Here is a 25,860-nt window from a genome sequence, read left to right on the forward strand (position 1 = left end):
AAAGACATAACGCCATTTACGCATTCGGGCGAGTATCAACTATTTAATTAGATAAATTATATTTAACTTTTGTTTAATTGTTTGTGTCGATTTGAAGAATTCATAGTTATATATATATTCATAGTAACACATATTGCTTACATGGTCCACATAATCTCAGGGTATCGACTAACCCTCTTTGTATCAATCTATTCCCATGACCGCAACAGGTGTCGAGACAAAGGGTTAAAACTACTTAATAACGAGTTCGCTATGGCTTTTGTTTGTTTGTAAGAATAGATAAATCATCTTTTCATTTTAATGATTAAATTATATTGTATTATATATATGTATGTGAGTGGTTAGAACGCGTGCATCTTAAACGACGACTGCGGGTTCCAACTCAGGCAAACACCGATGAATTTCCATAAACCTAATCTGTGTTTATATTATATTCATCTCGTGGTTGAGGTGAAGGAAATCATCGTGAGGAAACCTGCATGTGACTAATTTCAATGTAATTGGGGTAATATGTATTTATCATCCCGGATAGAAGCAACGTGGTGGGATTCACTCCAAAACCTTCTGCTCGAAAAGCCTTAGCCCAGCAGTGGGACATTAACAGGCTGTTACTTTACTTCAGTGTATATATATTAGATTGAGAGTATCTATATACAAGTAGACAAAGACAAAACACTGTTCACGTCCGTCTCAACAATTTCAAGAAGATAATCAGTAATATGAATTCATTTCACTTTCTAATCCTCTAAGCCATACTTTTTGTACGTAATAGGTAGATGGTCAAATGTGCCACCTGGTGGTAAGTAGTCACCACCGTCCATAGATTTTGGCGCTATAAGAACCTCACTCACCTTGCAAACAAGAACACTACAATACTAAGTATTACTGCTTTGTGATGAGTGGGAGGTACCTACCCAGACGAGCTTCCACGAGCCCCACCACCAAGTCTTTGTTTGTATGTTTTTGTTTCCCTAATTTTGTACATATTTTTATTGCCCTTTAGGTATAATTAATAATTATGCAATATCTTTTATTTAGTTATGTAAACTAAAAAACAAAAACGCTGTACTTTGGTAGCTGGAGTTTGGTTTTGTATCTTAATTGTAAAACAATGTAGACTACCATAACAACATAAAGAGGCGTCGTGGAACACTAGGTTGGGACGACTTTGCTTTCGATATAATATATTATTAAATAATTGACGATAAAAAAATTAACAACGCTTAAAAATAATTTGACAAAGTAAAAAAAAATGGTATTTAAATAGTATAATTAATTAAAACAATAAAAAAACTTAACAATATATAAATAAAAAGAGTTAAGGTCTGCATAACGCTTCTTCTGCCAGATCACTCAACGGTAAGCCGCGTATAAGAACTTCGTTCCAATAAATGAGAACTTACACAACAGTACCTTTTTTCCTTTGTCAATTATATTTGTTTGGTAGCTATTGTCAATCATAAGTGTTATCATTGAAAAAACAAATAGAAATTCTTTTTAATGTAACTAGAAAATTTAAATCAAGAACGAACATTGCATAGTATAAAGTTTGGCTCGAAATTTTGTAAAAACTGTCTAAACCGTCTAAAAGTTTGTCCGTTACAAATATTACCGTCCACGTTATACTTCCAATAATTTTCCTGCACCACACATTGGAACTCACAGTTAAACCCTCCGTTAGCCAGATATTAAACGAGGGTGTAAAAAGATGGAGCAAGTAAGAGCCTTTTGATTACCGAATATGATATTGAACTTGATTATTACAGGTGCTGAAATTCCATTCAATTCTTGCCCAATTCAAAACATACTTCGAAACGTACAATTTTAAAACATTCCCAGAAATCTTCTAATTAACGACGTCTCGCAATCAGCGGATATTATCGTTCGCGCGAACCCCCTTAAAATCTCAAAGACGAATGACACCAGCTTACCATAAATAAAAAAAAGGATTAACGTTAAAAAGTCGAAAAACCTCATCCACTTCGAGTTAATGATACGGTATGGCGAGAGACGTAAAACAAAGCTCCGGGTGTCTGTCACACCGTTTTTATATAAGTTTTGTGGAAGGCAAGTTTGCTTAAAATTTGCTTTAGTATATTTTTAATGTGTTGCTAACTATGGGATTCTCTCTACTTACAAACTCACCACTTGAACTGGAATAGGCTGGTAAGTTCAAAAATATTTCTGGCATTTTTATTTTAAACAGGTGCATGTGGAAACTGTAACTGCAACAAGTTTAAGTAACTAGGTGTACGATTATTTTAAGTATCTTGGAATTAATTTCAAAAAAACTGACATGTCTGTGGTCTAGGTGGGTTATATAGACCAGCACAAAACTGTTACAAAGGTTTTTTAAAAGATCCTAACGTTCTATCTGAGACTGATATTCACATGACATTTTGTGACATTCTTGTAGGAGGAAAATAATATGTGAAATCTTCATATACCGGATGTACATAATTCTCCTGTATGTATTTGCTGAACCGCACATATAGTGGTGTGACGAAATATTTTCCTTAAAAGTTTAGGTCCCTTCGCCTTTAACTTTCAAAATTAGAACAATATTCACAATTAGTTTTATCTTTCAAGTAATATTAAATTTTTACTCGTATATGTAAAAAAAAAATTGTCTTTAATACTTATTTATTAATATAATTAATTATATTTATAATAAGTATCGTTTCGGTGTAAAACTCAGCCACGGAAAACTTCAAGGTTCGAGGCTTGAGACCTCTTCTAGGGATGTCTCGATTTTTTTTCTACTTTATTTTCGATTCGTTTTCCTCTAGTCCGTAAAAACGTCTAGTCTTGATTCTTATGGCTCCACCATCGACTCCAAGTGCTTTGTACCTTTATTTGTTTTTTAGTACTTTATAAAGGATTTTTAAAGTCAAACACAACGTACACTTCAAATCCTGATATACAATACATATAAAATGACCTGATACAAAGGGTAGGTGTTTAGTGTCTTTGAAAGATATGCTGCAGTGGCGAAATTTTATATGAAGAAAACTGGCATTCAATAACGAACTGCTTTGTTAAAATTCAATGGATACGTTAAAATTCTGGACAACACTTTTTGTATTCGGGAGTCTTTGTTTTTTCTCGTGGGCACAAAAGTGAACTTAAGGCGATAACTTATTACTGGCTGCTTTCAACAAATGTCGACATTCGAGTTGATCATCAAAAAAAAAGTTAATAAATGGTCTACCTACCGTAAAAAAAAAATCAAATCAGACTTAGCTCGTTCCAACGACTAAAATCACATGGTATAAAGGTTGAATGAACTGTTCCTATAATTTATAGTATTGTTGAGAAGTGTGACGACAACCTACCACCAAGTGGTTGCTTGTCTCCTAAATATTACTCTCTAACTGTTCGTTCCGTACAAAACTATGCGGTAAATAAACGTCTTGAAATCTGATATGAGAATCTATTCTACGAATATGTTTTAAGTGGCTTGATGTAATTTTAGAAATACAAAATAATATTTCATTTGAATTAGGTTACGAAATGTACTAAAACTAGATGCTGAGCGGACCTGTCAGCGGTATTTAAATTGCATAAGAGCGAATTAAATGTAGAAATCTGAGATATCGTTTTATGAGTTCGCAGAGTCGTCTAAAATGTTCGCGAAGGAGAATTCCGTTCTTCAGTTACAAGTGGTCAGACGGACCGACGTTACAATAAATAAAAAGATAGAGATCGGGAAGATGTACTCTCACTTGTAGTCTGTAGATGTCACGGTATTCATAATGAGATTTTTTTTTTTCTATTCTAATATTTTTTTATATGTATATGAAAGTAAAGGTAACAGCTGGTAAATACATCGGGTAGTGGTTCTCTTCTTTTGAAGAGATGGAGCTCAATCCATCAGTTTAGCAGATACGCATGTGGCAAATTTGTATTCGACACTGTAAATTTTCTCACGATATTGTCAGTCACCGCTAAACACGAGATGAATTGTAAACGCAATTTAAACACACGTAATCAGCTGTTAAGATTCGCGAATTTTACTCTCGGTGTATAATTATTTAGCTTATTAAGCAATATTTAATGAAACAAAATATTTTTCTTAGTGACACGACTAGTTTTGAGGCAATAACTTCGTAAACTTCAAAAGCAGTCCGATAACCTAAATATCAGATTTTTATTTATTACGTTTCATAGTTTGCATTACGAAATTTCTATTCTGAAACTACTAAAAAATGCCAAAAAAATGGTAATATGTCAAAATTAGACGGACAGATGATATAAGTATCGTTTCATTGTAATTCTTAAAACGAACACAAAGAAAAGATTATATTATTCAGACAGAATATAGAATTATAAATGTATTTTATGAATATATAGAAACAACTATTGAGAATCTTAACGGCTTTCAAAAAAACTCGTATGTATATTCCAAACTACTGGTACTTTTACATTCAATATAATTTTGAAAACAGACGTTTTAGTGTCCTGATTAAACTTGCATTCGAATATTTTGATCGAACGGACGAGTTGTTTGTTAAATCCAGAATCTGCATTATTTTATACGTCTCAAGATCTGCCACCAAGTGTTCTTGTCTCTAAGTATTTAACAAATTCACCATTTGCTTTCCACCCTCCTTGAATTGGTTTTATTTTTCTTATTCAACTGTTTTCCATTTTTCACCAGCGTCTCGGCTGATTGCTCCGCGTTCAAGTGCTCGTCTCGTTGGTGCTATGCTCTTTTTAATCCTTATCTTGGTAAGGGGATATTTAAATGAGTCAGCTTACCTGTCTCGGGTATACAATGTGTATATTTTTTGATATAATTCAGTCAGTGGATGAAGATTTCAATTTACCAGCTGGCGATCATATAAATTCGAAATGTATATGGTATAAAACTAGTACAAACTGGTTATATCGATAAATTAGTTGTTTTCCGACTTAATGAACTTAAATATTTTGAAGAGGTAAAATTGCTTTGCGATATTATTTTATACAATTCTATAGTACACGTAGAAGGTGCAAAGAAGAAACACGACCAAAATAAAACATAACACACATCAGCCGTCTTGAAACGAACAAAAAAGCCAACGAAAGGACGAACAGACGACGTATTAAAGCAAGCGTCGAAAAATAAAGTATAAAAATCATACCCCAAGTATCTGTGTCGGATCATCCCACCAATTTACTTATGAATATTAAAAGAGTAAGAAATACGAAGATGGAGGACGAGGATAGGAAACACGGTTAACAAAAAGACCCTTCAGTGATCCTTGAAATGCGAAATACATTTTGGCGGATGACGAAACACAAAAGTAAGGGAAACTTGCGATTTTCGTATTTAATATTTGAGAGTGTCCTCAAGATTTTCAATTTTAATGTGCCCTTTTGTTCGTGGAGCGACCACGTTTGACGGTTCGTTGTTAATGCTTTCGGCTGATGACTCGAATCATTATCAACTATAAATGTTTTTGTATGAACAGGTTTAATAAAGTATCTGTCCGCTTCGTTTAAATCAACCAGAATTTTGGCTGTTTTAAAATCTTTTGTTTGTTAAACGTTATTCCAAAACCAGCATCAAATATCAAATATATATGTATATATATACGTTAATGTTTGTATTTATTATTACCTTATTGAATATACTGTAATTGTACTAATATCAAAGTTTCTTTATTCATCTGCAAAATATTAACACTACAATTAGTACTGAGCTTCTCAGATAACTGTTAGCCATAACAAGAATATAGTTTGCAATAACTTCTCGTGTATCACAACACAAACACACAGCTTTATATAAACACAAAATGACTAATGAAACCTGGTACTTTGTCGCACTGAGCTTTGTAAGTGGACTGTATTGAAGTTCGACGATACATAATTAGACAAGGTTGCAAGTAGTTATTGCGTTTTACGATTTTACGTGTATATGGACTCCCGCTGTGAATCAGTACAGACAAGAATAGGGCGTATGTTACAATAATAAGGTGTATTTACGATTTATACTGCGATTGATGTGAATTGACCATTGAGTTTATGCAGAACGAAAAGCGTAGAAATGTCATAAAAAATTAAAATGGATCAATTATTATTAATTTAGTATGGATTAAAATGTTATTTATATACATATCAGATACTTGGTGGTAGGGTCTTATGCAAGATTGGGCAGGTATCGATCTGTACATCCAACCGTCTAAGCAATACATAGTTACAATATATCGTTATATTACCGTTAAAGGATGAGTGAGCCAGTTTATCTACAGATACAAGGGATATAATATCTTAATTCCCGAGATTGGCGTATCGGCGATGGAAAAAAATAGTTATAATTTCTTAAGGCACCAATGTCAGGTGGCTTATTTGCCAGTCTGCCTACGAGATAAATTATAGTTAAAAATTAACTAACAATCATTTTTTTTTTTTTTGGACATTTTGGACATAATATAACAAATTTCGAAATCTATGCCATTTCTTCTTTACCACGGTTCTTAGTAATGGTCAGTGTATCAACAAAAATGACCTTCAATACAACAATACAAATTTATGCACCGATGTCAGTCGGACAGTGCATAATAATTCACTTATACGGTTATATTTTCTTTGAATATTTATTACTCAGAAATGAAGATGTAAAAAAGGTTTTACGACTTTTTTATTTTTTATTAAATGTCTTAATTTATTTATGTCGCTTCTATTCTTGGAACATATTTCATGTTAATATTCATACAAAATATTTAGTAAGAATACATTTGGAGTGAAACTTGAAAACGAAGCTTAACATTTATTGTATGATATTGATCATCGCTGATCAGTCCGATAAACGATAAGCTTCTTATTTTTCACTTGTCAAATGAAGTAAATGTATTCCACACTTGGTAGTTGTATTTCTAACTGTCTTACTACTAATCTATAACGTAGAGTCTTATTATATTTTCTTATAGATTTAAATTTTTGGTAGTCAATTTGCCAGAACATAAGAGATCCGGAGATCATATTCCGAATTTAGACACTAAAAAGTGTTTTGTTTCAAAATCCTCTTATCTCCTCTTGTTTCTCCAAATATTGTCTGGAGGAGATTGCTGGTAGAGGCCCCTGCACACTCTGTACTATACCTTGATTTTCGGCTGAAGTATGGTACTACACAAGTTCTACCTAAATATAAATATATTTATCTTTATCGTCACCCACGGATACGCTCTCGTGTTAAGGGAGGTCTTCGGGTGTTAGGTATAAAAAATAGCCTTTAACTTTCTTAAGAGTTCAAACTGCTTCATAAAGATTTTCATCAGATTCTTCAAGTTCAGTAGTTTGGCCATGATACATAAAGACAGATTTACTTTCACATTTATTATATACATATAGATTTAACTGGGTGTAAGAAAGGTTTTCCATCGTATTCCTAAAAAATATTTAGTTTCTCTGCCAGGAATTTCCAATAATCTGCCCTGATATATTCGGTTATGTCAGAATGCCATCTGATTATGTGAGTGAAGGAATAGAAGGGCATCTTGTGTTTTCATCTTGAGTACTGTAAATTATCTTATCTTTGGCTAGTCCTTAAAAATGGTTGAACTGTTAGAAACTTGGTAAGATCACTCACACAATCTCTGATTATTTCTGTGTTTTTGAGTCTTTGAAAAATGCTAACTTAACCAACTGAAATTTGGCGGTCGTTAAAATGAATGCTCATACATTACTCTAAAGCCTTCAATAATCTTTTTTTTTTTTGAAGTGTATAAAAATTAAAATATATAAAGTTGCAAGTATCAAAATAGCACGTCCAAGTGTTGTGTCTTCTAACCGGTCATTAACGTTTTAGTAATGATGTTATGACAGTTGCAATTGTATTGGGCTCCAAAGCTTTATTGCTGAACAAACATACAGACAGACACTTATATTAGGAACTATATATTTACAAGGTCAACTGTTTACAAATTATTCTGAGTTAATTATTTATTTAATATTATTTTAAAGATATAATATTTATAAGCTATTAGATATTATATAGGTAGGTACTGTATCACAATAAATCATCCAAGACATTAAAATCACGTGACACGTGTACGTACTTGTGTTTTGTGTGGATATCCACATCGCACAGAACACAAGTAGTGAATTAAGATTCAAGCTTTACTTGGTGGTGGGCACGTGTAAGTCAGTTTGGGAAGTGTCGCCCATGTCATATAATATTCCTATTATATGAGTGAGTGCAGTGCGTTACAGGTACGGTGTACACAGCATCTTAGCTCGCGAGATCGTGGTCGGTGGAATGGTTAATATACTATTAGGACGGCTTATTATCCGTCCGTCAATATTATATTACAAAAACTTTTTCTCAAAACATTTCCATTGCCCAGCAATGATATTCACGCATCGTAATAAATTGTTATGTGTATATACATTGTAAATCGAATACTTTTTATAGTTATATTTATAATAACGAAAAAGAAGCAATTCAATTCATTACAGCAGTTGTAACATTTTATTAAACGTAACATCGAAATGAGTCATTGACTATAATCCGAGCATCACATCCGTCCAATAATGCGTAAATCCATTTTCCCCGACAATGTTTTGTGGGGCAATTAATTCCGTACTAAATACTAAAATAAGTTTATATCACTCTAAACGTAAAGTGTGAGCAAAAGTCATCATTCAAAAGAAGATGGTTGCTTAATGTGGAAATGGCTTCTATTTATTTCGTTGCATTTAAGAAAGGCGTACGGTAGATATCGTACATATATTATTAAATAACAAGAGATATTATTTTTTATGTTTTGATGAGTATTCTCAACTCAATTATGAATAATTATTATAATTTTATACAACGAATACAAAAATAAACTTATACATTTTGAATTTGTTACAATAGCACCAATTAGAAAATTACCTTACTAGAAAAGTTTCAGTTAAATCAAATTATTAATATAGAACTTCAATATCTTGTCTGGCTAGTGATGAAAATGATGAAAATTTAGATACCATATTGTCACATACTTTTGTACACATACAAAGTGCAAGCTTCATATTAGAGCTATAGCGCGAAGCCGCGCCGTTGAACGCTAAATTTATTATTATTTAATTAAATAACTTTATGAAATAATCTTATTTGTATCAAGATCATCTTAGTCGTCTCACGCACACAACGACATCATGTAATTACGAGCGGCACTCACTCATAAGTAATATTGTAACTCAAGGTGGAGGGGCGCACCTTCGCGAGTGAACAAATCAATAGACGTCATTTAAATAAAAAATCAAAATAGAAATAATATATAATCATAAAATAGTCCTTAATGAATAGTTTGAAATCCATAATTTCTCGAGTTAATACAAAACTAACCTATATGTTTTATTTATTATGTAGTGGATACATATTTACGTTGACCTATTTGCATTTGAACAATACATATTAACTATTCACCCCATATTACGATAGTAATAAGGTACTTATTGCGACTTTGATTATATATAATGAGATACTGTTGAGTATCCAAAGTCAATATAAATTCCAGGTACACCCAATATTGACCCATGATACGAGACCTAGTATATACTGTGATTATAATTAATGAACTTACTGACTACCTTTTCATGTAATGAGTGCCGAGAAAAACATTGGTATCTGTACTTGAATATTATTATTGTTGTATTCCGGTTGGTGAGTGAGTCCGTAACTGGTAGTCACAATGGTCAAAAATCTTAGTTTACAAGGTGTCCGGCGCATTGGTGATGAAAGGTATGGTACCACTTACCATCAGGTGGACCAATAGACCGCCTGCCTATCTTTTATAAAAATAATATGTACCAATTAAATATTTGAACTATTCATTATTAAAATATACATTTAATAATAAAAACGAGAAATATTAAACATGTTTATATATTTTTTTATATTATTATTATTGGTTAATATTGTTTAAACTGTAAAATGTGAGATAGAAAGTTAGTACAGCATTCATTGTGAATGTTGTACTAACTTTCTATATTTGGTTGTATCAGTGGACTTTTCAACACTGACACACAGTCCTAGTTGGAAAACGTTCACGAATAAACATTTGGTGGCGTTTTGCCAAGTTGCGCTTGCGCATCTGCGGGTGAATAAATTTTAGTATTACACGATACGAGAATGATAAGTGGGACGGTGACAATTGAGATAAACTTCCGCGTTGAATAAATGTACCTAGATTAAGTTTTCATTATAAAATTATTTTCTATATTTTTAAATATCAAAAATAACATTATAGATAAGTATATTTATATTACACTTAAATACAAAACAAAAAAAAAATATAACCGCAATTTTTATTTAAGTTTTTTGTCAAAAACTAAGTCCTACTCTACTCTAATTTACCAATAACAACAAAAACACTCACAGTAAACTTTATTTGAACGTAAACCGGTATTGGAAAGATTTAATTTCCGCTTCAGTCAGCACTTTTTATTTTACTACGACATTAACAATATAATTGTAAGTACCTACCTATACATTGAACGAACCAATATTTAAAGCCAAACGCCTGATCGTTTTGTGTAGCAATTTATTTATTGTTAAAAATATTGCCTACAGTAATTTATAAGTAAGAAATGTACGTAATGGTTTTTTACAGCTACTTAGTTATAATAGTTCTATTTAATTAAGTAAAGTAAGAGTAGCAGCCGATAAATACCCTTCTGTTATTCTACTTTCGAGAAAAAGGTTTGTGCATATGTCGAATATTTTCGTCCGAAACATTCGTAAACGAAATATTAAGCGTATAAAAATTTAGCGGTGCTTACCTGGGTTTGAACCCGCGATCATCGGGTAAGATTCACGTATCTAACCACTGGGCCATCTCGGCTTAGCCTTACAATGCGTGTGATATACGGTTCATCGACTCAGATGATTCACTTTACATACGAACAAAGGATAAATTACACGTGTGAGTTTTTAGAAAAGTCGTATTTAAAGTATTCGCACATTAGCACGTAGTTGCGCAATGTTGTCACAGATAACAATGTTTTGAGTGTAATATAATAACTATTTTCGTTTTAATTTGACCCATTAAACTGTAGAGATTATTTAATTGTAGACTTATAAATGTCTAGAGGACGAAATGTTGTTTTAGCATTAAATATGTCTATGTTTTGACGTCTTGCAATTTCTATTTCTTAGTAGGTAGTTCTTATATTCAGACAGAAGATGATTTCAAGAAGTTGCATCATATTTTATAAAAATATAATTTGCTACTGAGAATTTTTCAAATGGGGTCACTTCGAATCTGACTTGTAAAATGTCATAAAACAAATTACAACGACACGCTATTTTGAGGCTTGTGTTATTTAAATGTTATTATTATTTGAGTCAATATCGCATATCTCTCTCTGACACATTAGGTTTGCGTTCAGCGGTGAGGTTCGATTTTGTTATAGAATATCACTGCTGTGTCTAATATATCCAAAAGCAAATGTAAATTGAAAATACTTTTTTTTTGGATATTGTCGAGGCTTCGAAAAGTGTGACTCGAACCAATCGATCAAGGTTACCTGTAAGCATTGTACAGCTTCTCAGAAAGATATACATTTTACCACTGATCGTTGTGGAGTTCAAGAATGTAAGACGCAGTACCCTTATCCTTCTGGACTGTACTAATAATTCTTACCATATTGGACGGGGATGTATTTAGTTAAATAATCAAGATCAACTTACCACGTCAGCGTCAATAACGTTATCAACCACGTCCGTCCCACCCTTATCCCTCCAATGTTTTTCGCTGGTTACCGAAAAATTGAAAGATCTTTCGCGTCTTGGACTCAAGAGCACGCCGGCTGGAGATCGTCCGTAATTAAATATCTCAAGATTTGTCGTTGAGAATCTATCATTTCCATTGTCAGTTCGTGGGGCGAAAACATCGTCTTCCAAGTCGTCGCTGTCGAAGGTTAAGGCGAGTGGAGGGGAGGACGCTGAGCGACGGCACTGCTGAGGCGATGAGATCTGCTGTCTTTCTATGTCTGACTCGGAGTAGGGACGTTCTGTAACAAGGACAGTAATATGAGTCAACACGATAAAAAGCAATTAAATATTATAGGAATTCAAACACAATGTTGATCTATATTGTTGTACGCAATTTATTTATTTTTACAATGATAATTATTTTATATTAATAACGTAAACAAATATTATTTACTAATAACTTAATTAAAAAATTCCAAATCGGTTTAATTATTCGTTACATAAATAAATATTCGAGATTTTTTTAAACAATAATTAACGTAAAACTTTTTATTTTTATCGAAAACTTCGTCAATTTATGCATTTATTTTTTAAACAAATGCAGTAATGTTTCCGCTATAAAAGTCGCCCCAGAAATGTTAATTCTGTTATTATTTTTTTCTGTTTTATATAAAATTCACATTTTTTTAAATATGTAACATTATTTTTTTTTTATTTTTTTTTATTAATATATATACTTTTAAACTTCATAATATGATTATATGATTGCCGTACACATACGGTCGTATGTGGACCTTTGCCAATGGCCGCAGACTTAACATCCGGGTAAGAATCTAATTAGTTTTTCAAATGACTTGTAATTGCTTTAATATACAAATATCGTGAGAAAATAGAAATGTTCTGAGACATGCGTAGGCATCAAACGAGAATACTAAACACGTTGTCTGTATAAAACTAAAATATCTGTTGTTGTATTCAAATTCATACTAAAAAACCAACTGCTGTTATAATAATTTGTATAGACATTATAAATGCCCACCAATAGCACTTCTAGAACCAGTTTCAAACTAAAAACTTTAAAAAAAAAAGTAAAACATTTAATAGCTTGGAATCGATTAACTTGATTGGAAAATGTCTACAGTAGCGGTTAGCTCCTGGCGACTGTACGGTGAGCAACATTAATATAAATCCATGGGAATCTGAGCTATATTACTTTGTGTGAGATTTCAAAATGGTATGAAGTATAATATTTATTGTAGCACTGTAATTGCTATTGGGAAGATTTATTACTAAAATATCTTAAATCACATACAAAGAAGTGTAATTTTAAATAATTTCAAGAGATATATTTATGTATGAGATTTAGTTAATTATAAATCTCGAACTCTAAAATGAATTATTTCAGAAGCATTATACATCATAAACATAATTGATTCAAAATGATTGTTTTTATATTATTTATTTATTGTGTAAAATTTATGTATATCTATCGACTCGAGACTTATTAATAATACGATTAAATAAACTGAGATTTTTGTGTTAATAGTGGATTTGTTTGAAATTGAAGCGGCCATTATAAATTTATTATATGTGGTTGATTAACTTGGTAATACGGTCTTAAAAAGGCCTTCGAATAATTTAATTTAAGCTTAAACTCGCAGCATACCCCTGGTTGAATTAAAAATCAAAATCAATTTACATAATACCTCAAGAAGTACCAGGACATCAGAAAGTGAAAAGACGTGTCGTTATGACAAATGTGCACAAAAACTAAAAAAAAATCAACCGAAGACAGAACAAAGGGAGCAATTTGTTATCAATGAGATCGATGATACCAGTACCAGAGTACCAGGATGCCCGAGGAGGTGAACAGAAAGAAACACAAATTAATAAAATCTTGTGCCGTCCGCAGAAACCCGTTTTGTCATGACACACGTGCAGCGACCGGCCGCTGTGTGAGCGAGACGGGTGACATACCGTACTATTCTAAAGTGCAACGATCATACTATTGTGGATGCGGTTGATGAGTAACCGCACACTTACGTTTTATGTTACGTAAGAGTGTCCAGTTTGCTAGTTATTGTTTCATGTATCAACACGCTACGTATTCGAGTTATTATTAGACCATCTCGTGTAACTAAACAGTTATTATTTAATAATATTATACCATCAAATCGAAATAGTATTTAATTTCAAATAATTGCAATATATTACAAACGTTATGTACTAAATAGTCACAGGAAAAGTTTAATGTTAGTGTTTTATTGATTTTAGGATACTGTTTTAAAAACATTTAAATTTAGCCATTATTTAAAAATCTATTTCTTGTATTTAAGTTACCATAAGCCAACTTGGCAAACTAGAAGTACATTTTAATGCCTTCATTGATCATTCGATTTTATTTAAAATATAATAAAAATGAATTATAAAAACATCTTTCCGGAGAAATCTTTATTTTCACACTTCACTGCACCAATCATAAATTTTGAAGAATCGTTTTTTTAGACCTGATATTAAAAAATATATATATTTTGATTTCAAGTAAGGTTTTATTAACATTGTTAATAAACTGAAACTAAAGCTGACGAAACGAGTACCGAGAAAACCGGGTTAAAAAGATTATTTCATAATAACCACATAATGATACTTGGTGGTAGGGCTTTGTGCAAGCCCGCCTGGGTAGGTACCACCCACTCATCAGATATTCTACCGCCAAACAGCAGTACTCAGTATTGTTGTGTTCCCGTTTGAAGGGTGAGTGAGCCAGTGTAACTACAGGCACATGGGACGTAACACCTTAGTTCCCAAGGTTGGTGGCGCATTGGTGATGTAAGGAATGGTTAATATTTCTTAAAACGCCATTGTCTATGGGCGGTGGTGACCACTTACCATCAGGTGGCCCATTTGCTCGTCCGCCCACCAATATCATAAAAAAAATAAAAAATAATGAACTATGTATTTACAATTAAATAATATTAAAATTTATTGCACAGGTAGATCCATCCTATTCTGTCTCAATGCTAGGTTTTTTATCCTTGCTGGATGCGTAGCACAGGTGTCCTAGTCTATAGTAATATTTATTTTATGTATATTCAACTACAATAATTTACAATTTTTTGCTGTCGCATGGATTTTTCTTGCCGTAATTGCGTGTTTATGTCGTATAAGACTATTAAAGTTTTTTCTTTTTTCATTTTTATATTAGACTTGATTATATTTTTGTAATAAATTATAAATTTTGATTCGCGTAATGTAAAGCTATATTATTACTTTTCCACGTTAAATTCTTCATAGTTTGCAATAATGGTTTTTTTTTATTGGTTGACTATCAAATGTTCTATTTTCAAAATGTGTTCTTAAGAAAATATAATTATTGTTTATATCTACAGTTTTGCTTAAGAAGTAGTATGTAATGTTTAAAGCGTCCTTAACTTTCGAGGATTGCATCAGAAGAAGGAGGAACTAATCGTGGTGGACGCTGCTCTAATGCGGGTTGGTTCCACCCATGTTAGTTTCCTCACGATATTTCCCTTCACCACCGAGCAAAATATATACACAAACACTAAGCACATGAAACCTCAGTGCTAAACGAATTGGATCCCGTAACTTCGGTTAAATGCACTTCTATATAAAATATTATTTTCCAATAGATATATAAATTGAACACTAATTAAAAGTTTAATTAAATCATTAATATAATAAAAGTTAGAAAAAAATCTAACGATGACTTATCAAAAGCCGCATTCGCAATAAAATAATTCTAAAATCGATCCAAGATATTATAAGAGTAATGGGAAAATATATCCCATTAACCTAACACGACAGTTATCTAGACAGACGAATTACACTAATTCATATACATCTTATAAAAACCTCGCATCGACCAGCCCTATTTCATCACCTGACTTGCGGTACTTTGACTTGCTAATACCTATGTAATCCTAGTAGTAATGAATGACCTAGGACTTCCTAGGTCCTAAGTCTAGGTTGTAATTTATCAGCATTTCATTGCGGAGATACGGCTGTAATGAATGATATAGCGATTTCGTAGAATGATTCGTTATTTAATATTAAAATTATGTATCTATCATTAGTACTGAATTTCTTTGTATCTTGAAAATTAAAAGGTAATATGAGTAATTTAATCCTATGCCGCTTTTTACTCGAGCGATTTATTAGAAACTAATATGACTTATTTCGATATAATATCTCAAGATGGTATTGTAAAATTGTAATTACTTGGGCTTTAAGCAAAGCTGGGTAACACACACTTACCAGATATTTGAAGGTTTGAAGAGTGAGCTATAGTAAACACAGGCACAAGGGACGTAACATCTTAGCTGCCAAAGTTTGGTGTCGCATTGGTGAAGTAAGGAATGTTTCCTATAGCGCCATTTTCTATGGTCGATAGTGACCACGTATATACGTCCTTACATATATCATAAAAAAAATTGTAGACTTTTATAAGAAATATTAACCATACCTAACCAATGCACCACTAACTATGGGAACTAAGACATTATTTGTGTATGTATTTACTGATTCACATATCACTTAAACCAGATCACACGAATACTAAGTATTTCTTCGGGCACTATTGTCTATGTGCGGTAGTGACCACTTATATCATTTTCCCGTCTGCCTATTTATTACCATAAAAAATGTCTCAAATAATAATCTAAATTTGATGGCAAACATATAGTTACTCGAATTTATATTATGTTTAGATATCAGAGCGAAATTGAGAATAAAACATTTTAATAACGAGCTTAATAAAACTGGAGATATACTAATATTAATGATAGAAACAAAACTAGGAACGACATTAACCTAAATATAAAAAGAAGATCAATCAGAAGTGTATATAAACTAGTAAACTATTATCAAAGAAAGTGTAATACGAGCTAATAAAATAAACCGAATTACACAACAAAATCTCCAGTACTTAGTAAATATAAACACGGAGGTACGCATTAAACGCTCAGCTCTGTGATCGGTCAGTTTATGACCCCATAAATCAAGTATCGATAGGAGATAGTTCCCGTCAAATACGATGTGTATTTGTTGATTAGGTTCACTATTCTGTCGTAGGTCAAATTTTATTCATTTCAAGTTTCACTTTTAAAATTTCTTTTGGCTATGAAGAACAGATTTAAAAAAAAACTGTATTTTTTTTAATTTCTTGAATAATGATTGAAATTGTCATCGAGACGAAAAATGTGTTCACTCGTGGATATTTTCGGTTGCTAGTTAGGCAAACAGTAGGTTACAATATATAAAATTCTACTGAAATTTAAACTCTGTTATTTTAACGTTGAGTTTTAAATATTTCTTTATCGTTAAATAACTCACGACTAATGGTTTTTGAATTTATTTGATAACATAAACTTAATTCATTTGCTTGAAAACTTCTACCTAATTATGAAAATGAAGTAAATGTTATATATAAGAATACTGTTTAATTGGTATCTGAACTTATGTTTAAATAAACAGTCAACAACAAATGTGACTGAAGTAAAAGGATATTAAAATAAATTAGTTGATGATGAGAAGGGAACATAGTGTAATAAACTTTATTCAAGTAGGCTCTGCAAAGCAGGTTTTAATCAAATTACAAGATTATATCAAATTTCACATCACAAACGTTTCGAAATGTAGACTCAACTGAAAACGGTCAAGAAACACACTCTGATCTGTTCCGATACTGAAACTACATAGGATTGTTGTTTAAGTAACATTAAATTATTATTTCTCCAATAACCAGTTATATGTACCCAGTGAACAAATAATGAGATTTATGCATCGTCTTATCCATCAAAATTCAGTTATCAGAAATTCCCACAGATCACGTTTCGATCACACAACGTTGAACAATTTTGAATAGAATTAATCACAGAATGATTTGTCATTCCATTTGGTCAAACCTTCCAACCCTTTCCACGCAATGACTAAACATAAAAATTGAAATTACATCAAGTGGTTAATTAAATAATACCTGTATCAACAATCTCAAAAGAAGGTACGTAAGTGAACTGAGGATTAGGACGTTCCATAGATAGCGAATGGGAGAGAAATAATTAAAAAGATATTGGATCTTTTGTTTCTTTTGGTAATGAGAAGTTAGTAGGATATAAATCACCTGATAGTAAGTTCATGTTGCATTATGGGGTACTAAATGTTATTTTCAGACAATTTTTTTAATGCATCGTCAAACTTTATCTGTGAAAATTTTTTTAGTGCGCCTAGTTGATGTACATTTATTTTAAAAATGGAACAGATTTACGAAAATAAATCCATGTTTTGTTTTTTCAGTGCACTCTAGCGTAAGACATTTGTTACTTTGTTTCTTGTGGTACTCGTTCATAATCTCACTTCACTTTACAATCCAGTACAAAACACAAAAAAAATTGGCGCTTTTTTGGATATTGGTGATGCTGAGTGGTGACTGAACCATAAGAAATAATACAATTCAAATTCCTGAGAATTTGTCTTTCAGTAAAATTGACGATTTATACATATTTATTATTTAATAATAAAAAAAGGAAAATTAAAAAAAATGGAATATATTTGTATTAGTAGAGAGATCTATACGTTGTCCTTGTTTAACCACGTATTAAACTTCTTGTTCGAGGCTCAGGCTGAACCAAAGGGTAGGCACGTTTAAATCACAATAATTATTTGTGCAGTCACAACTGGTTTTAACAGTTACACGGGCGGACAAGATGAGATTAAGTATTTAACAACAATTAAGATGACGAGCCAACTGGACTGAATTGGACTTATAAATAGAAATGCAGTTGACCATAGAGATAAATGCTCTTAATACTCGAAGATTAAGTGTTATAATATTAAATCTTGTTCAGTGTTCAGGCTTAAAACAACAATGATATTAATTTGTAATGTATCTTTTCAAAACTGCACCGATGTTAAAATTTTATTTATTTATGAATTGAATTATTTTTTTCTTCTTTTTACATAATATTCAGATGACTTGAAGACCCTGATTCCAGCAGCAGATAAAGATTATCTAATTATATTCCTATTTCGGAAATATTTGTAATACCTATCAATATACATTATAAACTTATATAGTACTTGACGTTATTGATTGAATCAGACTCAAACGATTCCATTGATATCGCAGGAATAAAAATACTATATGAAGAAACAGTTTACAGATATTAGATCAAAACCTTCTTATAGAAAATGATTTCTAATTTAAAAAAATTGATTATTCTATAAAACAAAAAGACTTCAAGCTATTTGTGCTATTTCTCTGTTTGAAATAATACTTCTATTTGTGTACAGTATATAAAATATTGTCAAAAATTGAATTCAATTGAAAAATGTAACACAAAAGTTCAAAATTTCACGAAACAAAAACTTAAATCATTCAGTAGCTTTGTGAATAACACAAGTAATTATTGTTACTGATTTCTCAGTTCATTTTGAAACTCGGTCGCGTTCAGTTGTCTCGCATTGTATGCAAATACTTTAGAACCAAACTTATTAATTATTGTAGCTGCAAACGACAATGAATAATGATTTTCTAGACGCCATCGACAGACAAAGCAAGTGTTGAAAATCAAATGTATATGGCATTGTAATATGCTTTCGTTATGTTTATGATAATAAACATATTTAAGACACTCTTAAATACATTTTGTATGAATCAATTAACTTTTCTACAACAAGTTTATCAAAAAAACTTAAAGAGGGGTGCTACAGGGAATATTTTTGATGCAATATTGTTCCCTAACGTACATGTAACATGTAAATTGAATCTGTTATTATTTAACTAAATGATTTTATGAAAACGTCCGTAATTCTTAAGTAAGTATTTAAATATTCAAATGAGGTTTTCATTACTCAAGAGATAGGAATAATGTAAGTGGACGATTACCCATAACGGTATAACAAAACAAAAGTCATCTGGCTACCGTACTACGCCTCTTTCAAATGATAATTGCCTTAGCGATCATTACGTTCGACATATGACAGAAACAGTCAGTATATTCTATTCGAAACTTGCTTTAAGTTTGTTTTAAAATTGTAGTCGTTAATATCCTTCACTTTTTCATTTTTCTGTTAACATCTTTGGCGTGTAAAGTAAAGTCTTTTAAACCAACGAACTAATCGGTTTATGGAATTGCGCTTGGAAGTGTGTCAGCAATACACTCAAAATTCGGTTGTTATTTTATTTATTTTAAAAGGTTAATGAGAAAGACAGGTTAAATGTTTCAGAATTTTTATTTACCTAAATCACAGCCCGTATCTTTAAAGGAAATTTATTGATTACCAACAAGTTCGCCACAGAGTCGGCTTCCAAATTTTTGGCATTTTATTGCCACTTAAATATTTTTGGCCCGTATTGGAACGTCAATTCCGGTAGCTGCGGTTTCTGACCGCAGGTCTTATGTGTCCATTTTATCGTCATTTCAAAAGACTAATAAATTTTTATGCGATTATGGTTGTAAATCGGCAAGCCTATGTTTTTCATATAAATCAGTAACAATTGTAAAACTTGTTATGATAGCATTGTTGCTTTCTCATCGTTAGCATCTCAGATGTTTACGTTTATTTTAATTCCATTATGATCTTAAATATTCTTCTAAACCAGTTGAATTATTAATTTCGATGGTTATCTATGCTTATTGCGGTTCGGTTGGGTTTTACGACGGTTATAAAATACAAAAGTATGAGTCTATGTTGTGATTTGTGACGTGTGTCAGCTCGTGGGCGAAGCGGCTACCGTGGATTAGGGATGCTTGTTTATAAATGTCGATATTAATGTATCTATGATACATATGATATGAAACAATTGACAGTATAAAATTTAAAACAGTTTCATATATTAATTCAAACAAACAATGTATTATGAAAATATAATTGTCGTTTCAATCATTGAAGATTATTAAAGAAATTATAATTTAGTAACGCTATTAATTTATTATCTACTTTGTAATATTCATATTTTAAACAGTCACTTCATTGATTTATGATGACGAAATTAATGTAAAAAAATCTTCGAACCAGTACCAACTGATAGCAAGTATCAGTATGATGTTGCTTTAAACTATAAAATTTTACAATCTTATCATTATTATATATATCGTAAAACGTAAACGACTACTTACTGTATTCGTACATACTTCTTCAAGAATATTTTTGCACGTATAGAATTTTATTTTAAAAATAACACAAAAAAAAACTTTGTTTTCACTGAATTCTCTAATTGGAGCTGCAAAATGCATGAGACCTACTAACGAGTTGAACTTTTTACACAAACAAAAAAGTCGATAAAAACCGAACCATCGACAACGTATCACAAATGCGCATCACTCGAGGCCAGTGACCCAAAAAAGAATAAGATGATATTTTATTTTCGAGATACAAGTACTATCGTGGCATAAATTAAAGGGTTTATATTTTCTCTCTTTCTTGTACCACGTGTTTGAGATGCGAGCAAGACTTAGCGAGGTAGGGTTTGAAGAAACGTTACATTTTAAAAATTTTGACCTTTAGGTCAGTTTTATAGTCACTCAAATAACGTAATCTTTTAGATACAAACATTTTTTCATTACCTACTTTGTTATTAACTAAAATCTACTATATATTGGAATAAGAAAACTGTCTATTATGAAGTTTATTTTTATTTTAAGTGATAAACGGATTATTTGATTTTTGACCAACGCCACGTTGCAAGAAAATGGGAGTTAAGACCCTTGTGCTTGTAGTTACACCGGCTTTCTCACTCTCCAAGCCGGAACACAACAATAATCTGTATTGCTGTTTCTGACATATATATCTGATGAGTGGCTGGTACTTATTACCAAGTAAGTGTTACCCAAAAGTTACCAATTCCACAGCAATTAGTAGAAACATAATGTTATATATTTATCTCTTTCTTTAACTGTATTATGCTAATGTGTAAAAGTGACAGTATTTGTGCTGTCCGTACACAACAATGCCACGATTATTACCGTTCGGTTACGTATAAACTGGTCGACTGCTGGTCTTACGCGTTGCTTCTGTGTGTGTAATCGTTTTCGTAAAACGTACTCATGTTTGTAAGTGTGTGTGTAAATGTTTTTTGTAATCTGATAGAGCTTGATAGACCATATTACGTTTGAAGAAAATTGTTCTTTATTATAAATCAAATGAGATGAAGTAAATAAATCCCTAATGCAGGAATAGATTAATATTCCTCACAGTTTTTTATATACATTTATTTACTTACATTATAATTTTATAGTACTAAGTGTCTTGTAAATATATCGCTGCTAGGTTTCTCTCCCTTCTCCTCTTGAGAAGAAACGAATGCAGAGTCTATACATATGACAAAATTTTCATCCATAAATGCCATATATGAATTAAAAAAACAAAATCAGCCCGACTTTATTATCACAATCTTCAGGTTACAGATCTAACCTGTTAAGGCTTATATATTGATTATTATTGGTGGAAGTAAAGAAAATCTTCACGCTAACCCACCTAAAGATTAAACCATAGATGAGCGGAGTATATATTAAAATTATTCACTGACAGAGTAATTACCACCTTCATTCTATACATCATTCCGTGATCGCCACCAGACCTTCATAGTCTGCTAAGTTGAAGCTAGATCCGTTAACTAGGAAGAAAATGATTGATCTAGGGAGAGGAAAAGAAAAAAAATCTTATTCCATGTGTTTTCAACTAATTGATACTTTTTTTTCTGTCGTATAGTTAGAACTGGTAAATGAGCCTGTGGACACCACTGTCAACACCATCGGTGCTCTAAGAAATATCCAAATCACGAGAGTGTACACGCTTCCAACTTCCAGAGTCCGGGCTGGTATTGAAAATTTGCAATAAGAAAACCTTCTATATCATCTGAATCTGGGGTTTGACATAGGGATCTGCCGCCACTAGACCAACGAGACAGTCTCTTAAACGTGTTTAACTGAACACGTGTTCAACAAATTTAAGAAGTACAATAAAAATATAGTAAACCTCTTGTAGTTGTGGCCGCGAAAGAGCCACAGACAGACACATACAGGCAGAGTTTCGCGTTCATAATATTAGTATAGATAATATTAATTTAACATATAAGGCAGTTTCATGTGTAAGAAAATATTATTCGCTAGGTTCCATATATCATAGTTTAACACGGCATGTGGTGTGTGTACTTCGCCTATAAATCGACTCTGCCGATTTTAAACGGGTTTTCTTTAGACTATTAATACTGCAATTTACTTTGTTAAGGTATATTTTAGACTATTTAATATAATAATAAGGTTGTCACAGGTAATTAATTTATGATGGCAATTGTAAATTTATTAATGTTTTTTTTTTTAATATTGGACAAAGTCACATACATTACTCTGATCCCAATGCACTTGTGTTATGGAAAATCAGATGGTGGTCACGCAAGAGCTGAGAACTTTACAAAGTTTCAACTCAATCGGATACACGTTGCGTGGACGCAGCGAAAACGGACATATATAAATAATTAGTTATTCTATATAAAATAATAAACGATATATACAGAATTAATTTCAAACTTTATTATAATAACACGAATTTGAGACTGCATACCTTTTAATTTACCGGTTATATTAATTTTTACTGCAGTTCTATTTTTAAATATGTTTTTTTTTTTAATCAATAATGTACAGTCTAAAAAGTTTGCATACTTCATAAAAATATTAATTCGCAAGTAATCCTGAACTTTGATGCATTTCATGATTCCGTCGTGTATGTTTATATTTATATAAAATAGATATATTGATATATAAACCATAATAATGACTTTTTTGAGAAAAACAAACTTTTTAATCAGATCCACTTTCATTTGTTATATTTATTTATTTGAAATAAAAAACCAAATATACCTACTAAATATTTGAAATTATAGTTTAAATAATTTCAAAATAAATGAAGTTTTCACAAATAGCAAATAATTTAACTGTAACAAAACTTAGTTAAGTTAATAAACATTGTACATAAGTGTAATTATTATTTATTGAATAACAATAAACAAAATAAATGAAAATTTTAGTCTAAAATATATCTAAATGCAACAGATTAATCCAAAAAGGCGAAGTAACAAAACGAAATAAAAAAACCGTCACGAACATAGGCTAGGGAGAGGAAAAGAAAAAAAAACTATAAACAAGTTTAACGTTTATTTTGGTTGCATCTCGCTCACTCTCATATCATTTTATTATACCTATCTCTTTCACACGGGCCGAGCGCTGGACACCTGTGCTTTAGCTTCCCTCAGTACCAACGACCTCAAATATACTTAAGAGACTGACGTCTTATACTACCATTACAGAACATTAAATTTTGTACCTTATCTTATGTTATTAAAGTGTAATATTGCTTGTCAATGTTATAATTATAGATGCGTTATTTTTCGACGTAAAGCAATCATTGTCGTATCCCGATTTGATTCCAAAAGCTCAATTTTTTTTTGCTTTTATGCGTAAACTAATGCCTCGTAATAATAATGAAAATGGTACACCTGTTCCTTTACTAATCCTATTGTTATAAACTAAATGTAAGGTAAATTGGGGTACGTATTTCACTACAGTGCGAATTTGTGTTTATTTTTTTTTATAAAATAAATAGGCAAAGAAACTTACACATTGTATTTTTTGTTGTATTTTTTTTTTATTGACTGCCAATATTACTCTATTATGTTTACCTTATATTGCATGTCCATGTAATTAAAGTTTATTTATTTTTACGTTGTAATAAGGAACATGTGGATCTTTAGTGAAATGTAGAGCTATAAAATGTTAGAAGTAGCAGGATTAAAATCATTTGCCTGCTCTGAATGTACATGTACTATAATTACACTCACCAAGCTTAAAAATTCAAAGAAATTTAATTAATTTATAGTTATGTTTTTTGTAGTTTAGATGAACCCCCTTCGAGGGGTTAATTAAAAAGAATTGCACATGTCCTTTCCCGATACTTAAACTATCTTCATATAAAACTTCACCAAAATCGATTTATCTGTTTAATCGTGAGGGGTAACACACAGAATTAAAATATTAGTGTTAGGAATTAAAGAATAATGTCGAATGTCTGTCGTTTTCTTTTATATTACTTGTAGAGAGTCAGGTTAGAGCCTTCCCCCACTGCTAGTTAAATGCCTGCTATCCTACTTAAATATATATATAACACAGGGTAACACTAAGTATTGCTCGTTTAAATTGGTGCCCGTGACCAAGGAGATCCATGCTTTCTTATCACTCGGCCATAAATTCAATTCTGTTAAACTGAAAACCCATACACAAAATGTAACTTAAAATCTCATTTATACTTAAATCGCTGGATCGATGTAAAAATGTTTAAAAAAAAAAACAAGGATTATTTAATGTATGCGTAAAAATGAATCAAATTTTAGTATTCTAAACAGTGCATGCAGTTTGTATTTTACATCGATAACTACAAATTCGGTTACAAAAATTTAACACTTATAATACGTGAAGCTAAATAAATGTTTTTATTGTTGAAGTTCGTTACATCAATGTAATACATACTGTCTGAGATGTTCAATGAAATTGATTATGAAAGACTAGCGACCCAACCCGGGTTCACATAGGTGCAATATATTAAAGAAAATAATATTATATAAATACCTTATAGGACATTATATCTCAGTAAAAAAATTTGGATCACGTACATTAGTTCCGGAGATTAACTCCTAGAAACAAACAGACATATTTTACCTCTTTATGATATTTATATAGATTACGACAATATTTTTAAGTTTATTAATTTATAATCTTTTATAATTTTATTGATAAATAAAGGTACATCATAATAAGACTCTTATAGTTTATTTTAATTCTTATAATCTCTACAGTCGTGGCGTCTTTCCATTATTTATTAGATATTGACTTTGGTAGTTAATCCTACATCAAAATAGTAGTAGTATAACACTTGGTAGTAGGGTGCAGCCCGCCTGTGGGTGCACCCACTCATCAGATATCTACCGCCAAACAACAATATTGTTGTGATCCGGTTTGAAGTGTGAGTGAGTCAATGTAACTCCAGGCACAAGGGACATAACATCTTGGCTCCCAAGGTTGGCGAGACATTGGCGTTGTAAGCAATGATTAATATTCCATACAGCTTCAACAGCGCAAATGTCTATGGGCAGTGGTTACCACTTA

At 31.5% G+C, this 25,860-nt stretch overlaps 1 protein-coding gene across 1 annotated transcript in view; it reads right to left on the minus strand.

Moving 5' to 3' along the window:
- Window positions 1–25,860, minus strand: part of LOC125071485 — a 122,324-nt gene that overhangs the window by 24,227 nt on the left and 72,237 nt on the right. The window contains exon 2 of the mRNA XM_047681749.1: window positions 11,663–11,985. Coding sequence (XP_047537705.1) covers window positions 11,663–11,985 — 323 coding nt within the window. The remainder of the gene's footprint in view (window positions 1–11,662; window positions 11,986–25,860) is intronic.

This window comes from Vanessa atalanta, chromosome 19 (genome assembly GCF_905147765.1).
Source record: "Vanessa atalanta chromosome 19, ilVanAtal1.2, whole genome shotgun sequence".
NCBI lineage: Eukaryota > Metazoa > Arthropoda > Insecta > Lepidoptera > Nymphalidae > Vanessa > Vanessa atalanta.